The sequence below is a fragment of the Neltuma alba genome, unplaced genomic scaffold (assembly GCF_004799145.2).
Source record: "Neltuma alba isolate B1F8T4 unplaced genomic scaffold, ASM479914v2 tig00010134_pilon, whole genome shotgun sequence".
Taxonomy (NCBI): domain Eukaryota; kingdom Viridiplantae; phylum Streptophyta; class Magnoliopsida; order Fabales; family Fabaceae; genus Neltuma; species Neltuma alba.
This window is the reverse complement of record NW_021635082.1, coordinates 721,907-733,353: the sequence shown is the minus strand read 5'-3', so window position 1 is coordinate 733,353 and position 11,447 is coordinate 721,907. Positions and strand designations below refer to the sequence as shown.

General features: G+C 36.8%; 1 protein-coding gene and 1 long non-coding RNA gene across 2 annotated transcripts; one reads left to right on the top strand and one right to left on the bottom strand.

The window, feature by feature from the left end:
• Positions 1 to 4,096: 4,096 nt before the first annotated feature.
• Positions 4,097 to 10,514, bottom strand: LOC114754423 (NADPH:quinone oxidoreductase-like). Its single transcript, XM_028943190.1, has 2 exons — positions 10,392 to 10,514; positions 4,097 to 4,412 (listed from the first exon to the last, which is right to left on the bottom strand). Exons 1-2 carry the CDS (start codon positions 10,510 to 10,512, stop codon positions 4,114 to 4,116), a joined length of 420 nt encoding a protein of 139 aa, XP_028799023.1. The 5' UTR covers positions 10,513 to 10,514; the 3' UTR covers positions 4,097 to 4,113.
• LOC114754424 (uncharacterized) lies at positions 4,352 to 10,408 on the top strand. The gene is made up of 3 exons (XR_003741173.1): positions 4,352 to 4,409; positions 5,367 to 5,372; positions 10,331 to 10,408. It is a non-coding gene; the product is annotated as an uncharacterized LOC114754424 (long non-coding RNA).
• Positions 10,515 to 11,447: the final 933 nt, after the last annotated feature.

The window sequence follows — 11,447 nt, the reverse complement described above, 5'->3', positions numbered from 1 at the left end:
CCAAGGAAGGTTTAAGACCGTGGCCAAAGAAAAGGCAGTGAGCCAATCATCATTCTATAGGACACGATCAATATGACTTTCTATATCCGTCCTTTTCCAAGTGAAAGCAGGCCCTTCATAACCAAGATTGTTAACACCAACGCTTTCGACCCAGTTGTAAAAGTCACAATCTATGGGTGTCACATTGATTGCATTGGACCTGCACTCATTTTTATACAAAGTAGCATTAAAGTCCCCTGTTATGCACCACGACCATTGCATTTGATTACCCAAATGCGTCAGGTAATCCCACAAACTGCGACGTCTCACAAGATTCGGACTAGCATAAACCATCATCATATACCAATGCTCATGATTGACACTTTCAACCTTTAAATGGCAAAATTGTGGATTTTTCTCAAGCACCTGAATTCTCAAAAAATCATCATCCCACAGGACCCATATACCACCCCTAAATCCAGCAGCATCAATGATATCAAAGTTCTTGAAACCCAAACTTTTTTGCAATACGACAAGCCCACTCTCCACTCGACCGAGTTTCAAGCAAAGCAATAACATCCACCTTGTAGTGTTTTTTGATTTCGCGTATAAGGTTAGGAAAGGTTTTATTTCCTGTGCCACGCGAGTTCCATATCAGACTATTCGTTGGGAGATGGTTGGGGTTTAACGGGATTCAGTAATCCCGACATGTTGAACCAGGTCAGAATCAACAATACTATCCTCGCGCATGGAAATATCCTTGTCATTATGAACTTCAACGGTCTTGGTACACGAAGTCTCTACTGTACAAGCCTCGGCAGAGACTTGGGCTTCAGTTTCTTGATGAATGATGATGGCCGACGAGCTTTGGGCTCATGCTCCTCAAGCCCATTCGCTAGAATCGCAAAAAATTTAGGGCTTCCATAAAATTGGAGGCCGTTAGCATCTGAGGCCTATATGTGATGCCCACAACGACTTTTCTTGTCCCATCTACTAAATTCCCTTGTGAGACTAACTTCCCTTTTATTTTCCTCTTATTCCCAATTACTGGGACCCACTTGCCAACCTGGATACTCTTGATATCTCTTCCAAATTTCCAAGGAGTCTCTTTTGTGATTTCAGTGTTTACCATGTCCTCATTTACAGCCTTTTTGCTTTCCTCAAGACCAGATCACTCAGTAACTCCTACGTTATCCTTAGCTCCAACCTTTCTATTACATCCTATCGGCCTATTATCCTCTCTATCTCTTGCCTTAATCCTCGCCTCCCTCGCAGCCTTCCTGTTAAATCTGCCCGTGAAATTCTCAAGGCGCTGAAATTGTCGCTGCATGAGCATTAAAGGCCCATACACTGCCACTGTCTTACTCGTCCCACCGTCCGTTTTGATTTTCGACATACTTTTCGGTGAAGCACCATCCGGGTTGATATCCTGCGACTTCGAGCCTTCCGAGCTTTTCCCATTATTCTAATCGGTTATTGCTCGTGATTCACGATTGATTATCTTTGAAGGGTACTGGTCCATTTGATGGCCGTACTTCCCATAATGAAAGCACACCATACGTAGGCCTTCGTATTCGATCCTGTGATCCTCTCCCAATGCGTCAAAAACTGGAAGTAGAGGTTTAGTAAGTTCAAGTTCTATGCATATCCAAGCAAAACCACCTTTATCCGTAATAGATGTTGTTCTGTCAATTTTCAGTGTCTTCCCCACCATATCCCCTTTCATCATCAGAGATTCTACGTCATAAAATTTCACCTGTAGATCCGGTGTTCTTTTCCAAGCTACAATCTTCCTGTGATTATCAGCCTTCCAAGGGTTGAAATTCGGACGCCACCATTGCACCAAGAGATAGTGATCCTCTATCATCCATGGACCCTCTTGGTACACATAATCGAACTCCTCCTTTGTTGAGCAAGAAACAATATAATAACCATTGTTGAGGTACAGAATTTTGATGGGATTCTGCGACCTCCACATCCTGTAAATGCGTCCCTTCATGAAACTAATAGGAAAACTCTTCAGGGACAACACCATCGTTCGTAAGCCTCAGCTGTCACCGGAAGAGTTGGCTTCTTAAACGGCTTCCCTTCCACCCCCTCATCCTCCCCTTCCTTCGACATGGTCTCCTTTATTGCATCCTTATTTACAGTATTACGCCTAGCAAAATAATCTTTCCATCTAGTTATCATGTCGTCAGCATCCTTCTTGTACTCCAAAAAACCATTTTCTGATAGCCCTAGCAATTTCTCCTTATAGGAAAAATTACGAGATCTCACAGCTTCCTCTCCGTCACCCTTTATCTTACCATTCTCCCCATCATGTCAGACCTTCTTTTTGCTTCTTCGCAGTAGATCCACTTCCTCTAAGCTCCTCCCACCTCCAGACTCACTGTTGTTCGTAGGACCCTCTGTGCCCTCGCTCATTCGCCCTTTCTTATGATGCTTGCTTTTAGACCTGTATCCTTTTTGCGATTTTACCTCTTCATTTTTTTTACATCCATTTCCTTCCACTTCTCTAATCTTTACACTTTATTTAATCTGTGGCCGGTATTTAACACCTTCACAATATAAGGCTGTTTGGATATCTCCAGAAATACTTTTTAAAAGCACTTTTTTGTAAATCGAGATAAATTCTTTCACTCATTTACTTCGTATATTATAAAATCATTTCTAAAACAATGATTTGGTTTCTATCCAAATACCCCCCCATACACAATAAAAACTCTCTTCCGGTTTTTTTTCCACGCACTCCCTCTCTACTCTTTTCTCCTTTTTTCCTCCTCTTATTCTCTCTCTACTTTTTCACTCCAGATCTAGAAACAAGGAGGACAATATATAACCCTTTTTTTTAAAAAAAAAAAGAGAGTAGAGGTACTAAATTGCTATCTCCAATCCTTAATATAAGAGCTAGTTTGATTTTTATTTTGGTCTAAATATAAGATCTCAATTTACTATGTCTCTTATATTTATCTATTTTTTTAAGGTAATTCTTATAGTAATGGTAGTTCTAACTAATATACACTTGATTAGTAAAAATATTTTAGGAAAGAGAATACATGTTTATTACAAATAACTAATTTAACTAATCTTTTAATCTACTAAAATTAGTCAACTAGATCTTATATCAAAGATCGGAGGTAGTAAAAATTAAGAGAAATTATAGATACTTGCAAAATGGTTTTCCCAATTTATAAAAGAAAATTCTTGCTAAAGGAGACCGAAAAATGCAAAGAATGTTTAAAAATCAGAATAACAACAATATTACTCAAAAGCGATAAAACTATTAAAAAAAATTGCACGCCATTCAATTAAGATAGTAGAAAAAATGCAGTTAAAAGATGACGTTATAAAATTGTTGTTTTGTTTCTTAAGTTTAGAATAATGACAATTTTTCCAAAATACTCATAATTCTTACTGTTTTTTAATAACATTTTACGGGAGGAATAACAATTGGCCATAATTTTTTATGGCGTTGGCGTTTTGGTCAGGAAAAAAAAAACAGAGTGGATTAATGCAATATTTTCAGAAAGAGATCAATTAATAAGTTCTCCCACACTTTAGACAATTATAGTGTTCAACGGACAAAACCCTGATATAAATATTACTCTTTTTAGTTCGTATTATAAGCCCGTTTTGAGATTTTTTTTTTTTGGGCTCATTTTTATAATTCTTATGATGATTTTAACGAGTATTAAATATTTTTTTGATGTATTAAATATTAAAAAAGCAAAGAAAGAAAGAGCAGAGAGAGTGTGTGAGGGAAGAGAGAGTTTTGTAATGTGTGATGTGAAGACATTAAATGTTCCGTGCCCTTGCTTCTTTTCAGCCATAGAATGAATTAAGGGTCAAGAGTAGGCAAGTGGAGGGAAATCGATGTTAAAAAAAAAAAAAAAATTAGAGACCCCGTGCCGGAATCGGGAGATAGGCAGATAAACCCACTCTGTTGAAAAGGAAAAACAGAAATTTCAAATCCAATAAAGCAAACGATGTGGGAAAGAGCATCTTCATTTCTATATAATTGAAAAATGGTGGATTGCATCCACCATTATTATTCCACCGTTTCTTTAACTTGGTGCTTGAGAAAGTTACTGAGGAACTACCTCCTCTCATGGCAACCTAAAATAATAAAAATTTTCAGCACTTGCCATGAAATCTCAATGTGAAGGTGTGGAGGGAAAGAAGCATTTCCTTGAGCTTGTCCTTGGTCTCGGAATGAACCAAGTCGCCGTCATCGTTGAACTTTCCGGGAGGACGGTGGGCGTTAAGGTAGAACTCAGGCTTATTGATGAAGTGAAGATCAAGAAACACTCCAATTTGCCGGAGATGATACTGTGCTCTTCTCCCACCTCCTACAGCACTTAATGCTGCTGCAGTTTTTCCAGCCCATACATTTGGAGGCCTTGATCCCCAATCCAATGCATTCTTCAATGGTGCTAACAATCCGTTTATATTGTAATTATTAGTGTGTGTATGTTAAAATCATGCTCTCTATTTCTCATGAAATATATGTTTATATAATTTGAATTTTTAAAGCATAGTTTTCTTAATACATTTATTAGAAGGAGTCCCTGATATGATATCTCCATCCACAAAAACAGAGACCAGAAGCAACAATGTTAATAATGAAAATAAGGACAAATTAATTATTTATTTTATATAGTTTTATCTCAATGGTAACTCAATTCCTAAACTCTAATACGAACAGCTTAATCTCTGAATTTTTTACTCAGTGTGACTGAATACTTACAGTTTAACAATCTAAAACATTAGCCCCTGTGTTTTAAAAAAATAACTTTGGTCCATATAATTTTATTTTTTAAAAAAACATTTGAGACCAATATTTTAAATAATTAAAACTATAGGGATCAAGTTCTTTTGATCGCTTCCTCCTTATCATGGATGGTATAAGTTGAATACAGGATAGTGCTAGCAAAGGGAACCAGGGTTGAGTAAGATTTGCCAAGAAAGTGGGTCTCACTGCAGAATTGTGGGAGATCTTAGAGGGATTGCAGATTTGATGGGAGATTGGCTTGAGATGGCTTGTAGTGGAAACAGACCCCAGTACTGCGATGACTCGAGTAGGAGATGGAGGGAAGGAAGAAGAAGAGTGGAGAGTCGTTTGCTCCTGAAGATATGGGACTGACTGGTGAAGGAGAGAAGGGCAATCACTGTGCTGATGCCCCCCTAACTTAGGCCTTACATTGGATGATGGGCTTCAAGTTTGCTTCGAAGTCCACGAGCATGTGAAGTGCCTACTGACTCTAGTATTTAATACAAAAACTAGTTTTCATTATTAAGTGCCTACTGACTCTTGTATTAAATGCAACCTTTGGCTGTGATTGGAGATTTTAATGATATTATTGCTGTGACCGACCGGATTGGTGGAGGCAGAGGTAACGTCCAACGTATGAATTGGTTTCAGCAACAACTTGATCAGTGTGGCCTTTGTGGTCTGGGTTTCAATGGTCCGAAGTATACTTGGAAGGGACCTAAAGTAAATGGGTGCGTTAGGCTGTACGAGAGACTTGACAGAGCTCTAGGCAATTCTCTTTTCTTTACTGCTATGTCTAACTGTGTAGTTAAAGTTTTGCCCCATACACATTTCTCTGATCACAATCCGATTACGATGCAATTTGTTCCTGGGCATTTAAGAAATCCTAAACTGTTTCGTTTTGAGGCCACGTGGCTTGCTCACGAAAACTTTAAAGAGTTCCTAAACTCAAATTGGATTGAAGATGAAGATATAAACTAAGCTTTGCTGTCCCTGCATCAGTCTTTATAATGCTGGAATAAAAATGTGTTTGGTTTTATTGAAAATAAGAAGAAACACATTCTTGCTCGTTTGGGTGGAATTCAAAATTTGACTGCTTATCCCCATTCTCTTTTTCTCTGTAATCTGGAAGTAAACCTTCAAAACGAGCTTGAGAATATCCTTAGATTAGAGGAGATTAAATGGTTTCAAAAATCTAGAACTGATTCGATTGCACAGGGGGATAGGAACACCCGGTATTACCATTTGAAGACAAATTTTAGAAGGAGGAGGAATAGAGTGTTAGCTCTGAAAAATGAGTCTGGGGAATGGATTGATGAGGAGGAATAACTTAGAGCTTTGGTTGGGAATTATTTTAAAGATTTATTTACAGATGAAGGTGGTAGTTCAAAATCTCCGCAAACCACTACTTCATTTCTAATGAATCAGAACTTTAGCCTTGCTTAATTGGATAAACCTCCTACTAATGGGGAAATTAAAGATGCTATCTTCTCTATGGGTCCTTACAAAGCTCCAGGTTATGATGGTTTCTGACCAATTTTTATCAATCAAACCGGAGTAAGGTGAGCTCTTCCATTTGCAGATTTGTTAAAGATGCTTTTGAAGGGAACATTTCTCTCATTGAGGCCAATAAGACTCTTATTTTCCTGATCCCAAAGAAGGATAATCCCAATATGATTAATCACTTTAGACCTATCTCCTTATGCACTATTCACTACAAGTGTATTACTAAAGTGATTTCTAGTACACTGAAGCATTTCTTGGATGATGTAATCTCTCCCAATCAAGCTAGTTTCATCAAAGGGAGACGTATTCAAGACAATATTATTGTGGGGCAAGAAGTAATACATATTATGAAAAGAACTAGAGGAAAAAGAGGTCTCATGGCTTGGAAAATTGATTTAGAAAAAGCTTATGATCGTATTATATGGGACCTTTTAAAGAAGACCTTAATTGAAACTGGGATGGATACTAATTTTATCAATTTGATTAAGTCTTATGTCATCTCTACCTCATAATGTTTTGTGGGATGACTCTCAAACTGAATTTTTCTCTCCTAGAAGGGGTCTTCGACGAGGGGATCCTATTTCTCCCCTGCTCTTTGTTCTATGCATGGATAGATTGTCTCATGTTATCTGTGATGCGGTTAGCAGGAAAGAATGAAACCAGTAATGATAACTAAAAGGGGACCTTCTATCTCTCATCTAATCTTTGCAGATGATCTCCTTTTGTTTGGTGAAGCTTACGAGAGACAAGCTGTTTGTATGATGGAATGCCTTAATAAATTCTGCGAGGCTCCAGGAGGAAAAATTAATAAGAGCAAATCTTCTATCTTCTTTTCTCCGAAGGTCCCTACTACTATTAGAAGGAATGTTTGTGATATTACGGCCATGTCTGTTTCTGCAGAAATTGGAAAGTATCTTCGAATTCCAATCACCAGAGGGAGGAACCCATCCAATACTTTCCACTATATAATTAATAGAATCAAGTCCAAACTTGCTACATGGAAGGAAAATTGTTTGTCAACTACTGGTGGAATTACTCTTGCAAAGTCGGTTATTAATGCTATCCCTCTTTATCCTATGCAGGTTGCAAAAATTCCTCTATCAATTTACACTGAAATTGAAAAAATACAGAGGAATTTTATTCGGGGAAAGAGCCATAAAACGCATGGTTTTCACCCAATTGGGTTGGAACAAATTATTTTGCCCAAGAATTATGGAGGTTTAGGATTCAAGAGATTATCTTCTCTAAATCGAGCTTGCGGGGCAAAAATTGCATGTTAGCTTATATCTAGTTCCAGAGGACTTTGGGTAGACGTGTTATTCAACAAATATATGCTCAGGAATGAGGAGAATTTACTTGATGCCAAGAATGGTGATTCTCCCCTATGGCATTTTATTTCACAACAGCAGGAAATCGTTGAGTTGGGATCTAAATGGAATGTTAGGAATGGAAGATTGGTAAACTTTTTCACTGACAAGTGGCTACTTACTGATAGAACTCATAAAGAAGTGCATATTAGACCTCTCACTCAAGCTGAGGAGGAAAGTAAGGTGTATGAGTGGGTTAATCATGGGTCTTGGGATTTCCAAAGGCTTGCCTCTATTATTCCTAGTGATATTTTCCAGAGGCTCATTACCTTGATGCCGCCTTTGGAAATAGCAGGAAATGATATTTTATCTTGGAATGGTACAACTGAGGGAAGTTTCATGGTTAAGAGTTCCTATTATATGATAGAGGAGACTCCTTCCAACAATTATAGCCATGTCTACAAGGCGTTATGGAAGTGGAGAGGTGTAGAACATATTAAGGTGTTTCTATGGGTAGCCTTTAATAATAGGCTCCCAACAAATGAATGGAGGAGTAGATGGTCTTCATCATCATCGACGTGTCCTCAATGCAATGATCATGTGGAAAGTGCTATGCATATTCTCAGAGATTGCGCCTATGCTGAGCAGTTATGGAGCCAGCTTATCAAACCAAAGTATTGTGTGCAATTCTTCAACTCTCCCTTAAAAAACTAGTTTGCTTTAAATCTGAAAAGAGACTTGGGTATACATGAAGACAGTAATTGGGATTTAAAATGGGCTGTCACTATCTGGAAATTATGGTTATGGAGGAATGAGATGGTGTTTGGCTCTGATGTTCAAAAGCCTCTTGATCCAGCAGTAGTCATTGAAAATAGCTGGAGAAATTATGTCATGATCCAGGATGATGCTAGAACAAACCTGTCCAATATAACTGGGGGTTCCTGGAAACCTCCATTCTCAGGTTGGATAAAAGTTAACGTGGATGGTGCTATGACTTCATCCTTGAGTAAAGCTGGGTGTGGGGGTGTTCTAAGAGACTGTAAAGGCATATGGATAGCAGGTTTCTCCCATTTTCTCGGTAATTGCACTGCCATTGAAGCTGACAGTGGGCTACCTTCAAGGGTCTCAAACTTGCTTGGGATTTTGGATTCAAGAAGGTAATTCTAGAATTTGATTCAAAGAGTTCTATTGATATGTTCAAGAAGGAGCCGCGCACCAACTCAGAGAGCTTACTTTGCCTTCAAATACGTGAATACATGGCTTATGCCTGGGACCTTGAATTAAAATATATTCCAAGAGAGCAAAATCAGCTTGCTGATGCTTTGGCCAAGGGAGGTTTATCCAAATCTTCTCTTTTTGATACCTGTCAGTCTCATTTGAGGACTTTGTTTGATGCTGAGTGTTTGGGCTCAAGTCCCCATTAGTTTGTTTTAGCTTGTATGGGCTCTAGCCCTCTTATTTACCAAAAAAAAAAAAATTTGACATTCAATTTAGTCCTAAATATAATATCCTAATTCACTTTATCTCTCATATAAATCTATTTTTTTAAGTAGTGCAGTTGCACATATTAAAAATTCTGTCAAATAGTACTTCTAGCTAATACACATAATTATTAAGGGTATTTTAGGAAAGATAACGTATATATATTACAAATAACTAAATAACTAACTTAACAAACTTTTTAAATTTACTCAAATTAATCAACTAGCTCTTATATTAAGGACCGGAGCTAGCATTTGATGAACTATTCACACTAGCTTAAATTCAAGGATTGGGTTGCAACTGAATCAAAAATACAATGACCAAATTATTATTTTTAGGAAAAATAATACTCCTGTAGTCTTTAATATAAGACCTAATTATTGAGTTGATCTTAATTCTAAATATAACACTTATTTCTCATATTTATCAAATTTTTTCTAAATTTTCCCTATTAATACTCCCCCAACCATAATTAAAGAGGATATTAAGAAAGATAATTATAGTGTTTTAAGAAAAACATCATATTTCTTATAATTAACTAACTTACCCAAGTTTTAAATCTAATTAAATTAGTTAAATAGGACCAATGGAGTGATATCTACTTAATTTGATATTTTTTTTCAGTTATCTTTAATCTGGGTGAAGTAACTCATGCAAAACTCGGAACTTAATCAAAAATTTTAGTGTATATTGAGCTAAACGACTCCAAGTACATAATTTGATATTTATATAATCTAAAATAAGTAAATAACAGCTAAAGGGATACGCGATTAGCGCATGTGTCAATGAGCACATTAGCAAGTGTTTAAGGGATTGAATTTCTTATTATGGATCAAGGATTATGGATCGAAGAATTCGTTTATATTATCTATATACTCATTAAAAAAACGAAAGCATCAAAAAGCTACCTGTATGACACAGTATTCACTCACTCACTCTGCTCTGTTTCATAATTTTTAAGGCAAATATATAGCATATAAGAAAGACTTAGTTCGCAATTTAGAAAACATTTTCGTCAATCCATAATAATCAAACTAAAAGGAAATAAATCAACTAGAAAACTGCAGCAACTCAGTTAATGATAACCAACATGGGAAGAAACTCATGGATAAAACAATTGCGAAGAAGTTCCGGTGTAGATTTTACTAAGTTTTTAATGCAATTAGGAGTATCGTATTTGAGATTAAATTGACAATGATTCATGTATTATTGTATATGATGATGAGTTAGAGATGACCATCTTGACAGAATTAACTGAAGATGGAGGAAGGAAATGGCTTACAAGTGATGGGAGTAGTTGTAATCAGGAGAAGCGAAGATACAGGAATCGGCTTGAAGAATCTTACGGCAGAAATCCTCCACCTCCGGCGGATATCTGCCGTCGACTTCGAGATCAGGGTTGATCATCGGCAGCGACGAAATCTCAACGTACTCCACCTCCATTCCGTCGATTTCCTCCTTGCTCATCTCAATCAATCCGATCGAAAATCGGCGGAAATAATCGAAGGAGTGAAGGCACGTACCAGCACGAATGAGGCCTCTGTTGTAGGAAGCTTTGCGAAGAGAGCCGCAAATGGCCGCCACATTAATGATCACTACCGGCGGCTCTGCAACTGTTCCCGCCATCTCTCCTTCTTATTCTTCTTCTCTAAAATTGGGGATTTTTTTGATCAAATATCTCAGTCACTAGGATCCGCAGGTTCGTTTCAATTCAAGTTTGGTGAACAAAAATTATTCAACTCACGATGTCCTCTGGTTTATCTTAAGATTTTCGATTTTGACACGTAAATACAGAGCATACGAGATAGCCCAAAGCATGGGAAGACTTGTAAGAGAAAAGACCGGAGCGGCATCAAAAGACCAATACTCCCTGAAAATAATAAAATAGTGTCTCCCATTTAAAACTATGAGTACTAAATAAATAATTTATAAATATTAAAAAAATTAGTTAAATTAGTTATATATATAAAAAAAATATTCTTTCAAAAATAATCATAAAAAGCTAAATCGTGCTGGTTAAAAATGGTTAGACAATAAATATGTAAAAGATATATTTCTATGATCTTAAACATAAGATCCATTTTATTATGTAATTTACATATAAAGTGAGTCCTATATTTAGGACCGGAGGTGTAACTTATTCTCATAAAACACCTTTATTTATGGAGAAGGTAAGTGGCAGGGATAATGAGTAGAAAAATAGATAAGAGAGGACAAGGTGAAAAAAAAAGAAAAAAAGAAAGACATATAATTAATTACAAGTAAAAATAAAAAAATGCATTAAATGATTAGACATACCTAAATTATATGTTATGAAAAAACCCAAACCCCCTCAAAAATTTGATACTTATATTTTGAATGACAAAGACTACATGTTAATCTTCTTAAAGTACACCCTCTAA

What these genes read in the sequence shown, in the direction of transcription:
- LOC114754423 (XM_028943190.1), bottom strand. Translation starts at nt 10,512, where the DNA reads ATGAGCAAGGAGGAAATCGACGGAATGGAGGTGGAGTACGTTGAGATT. An exon ending in GGAGGTGGAGGATTTCTGCC is followed by an intron (nt 4,413 to 10,391) that starts GTAAGATTCTTC and finishes ACGGATTGTTAG; the next exon opens with CACCATTGAAGAATGCATTG.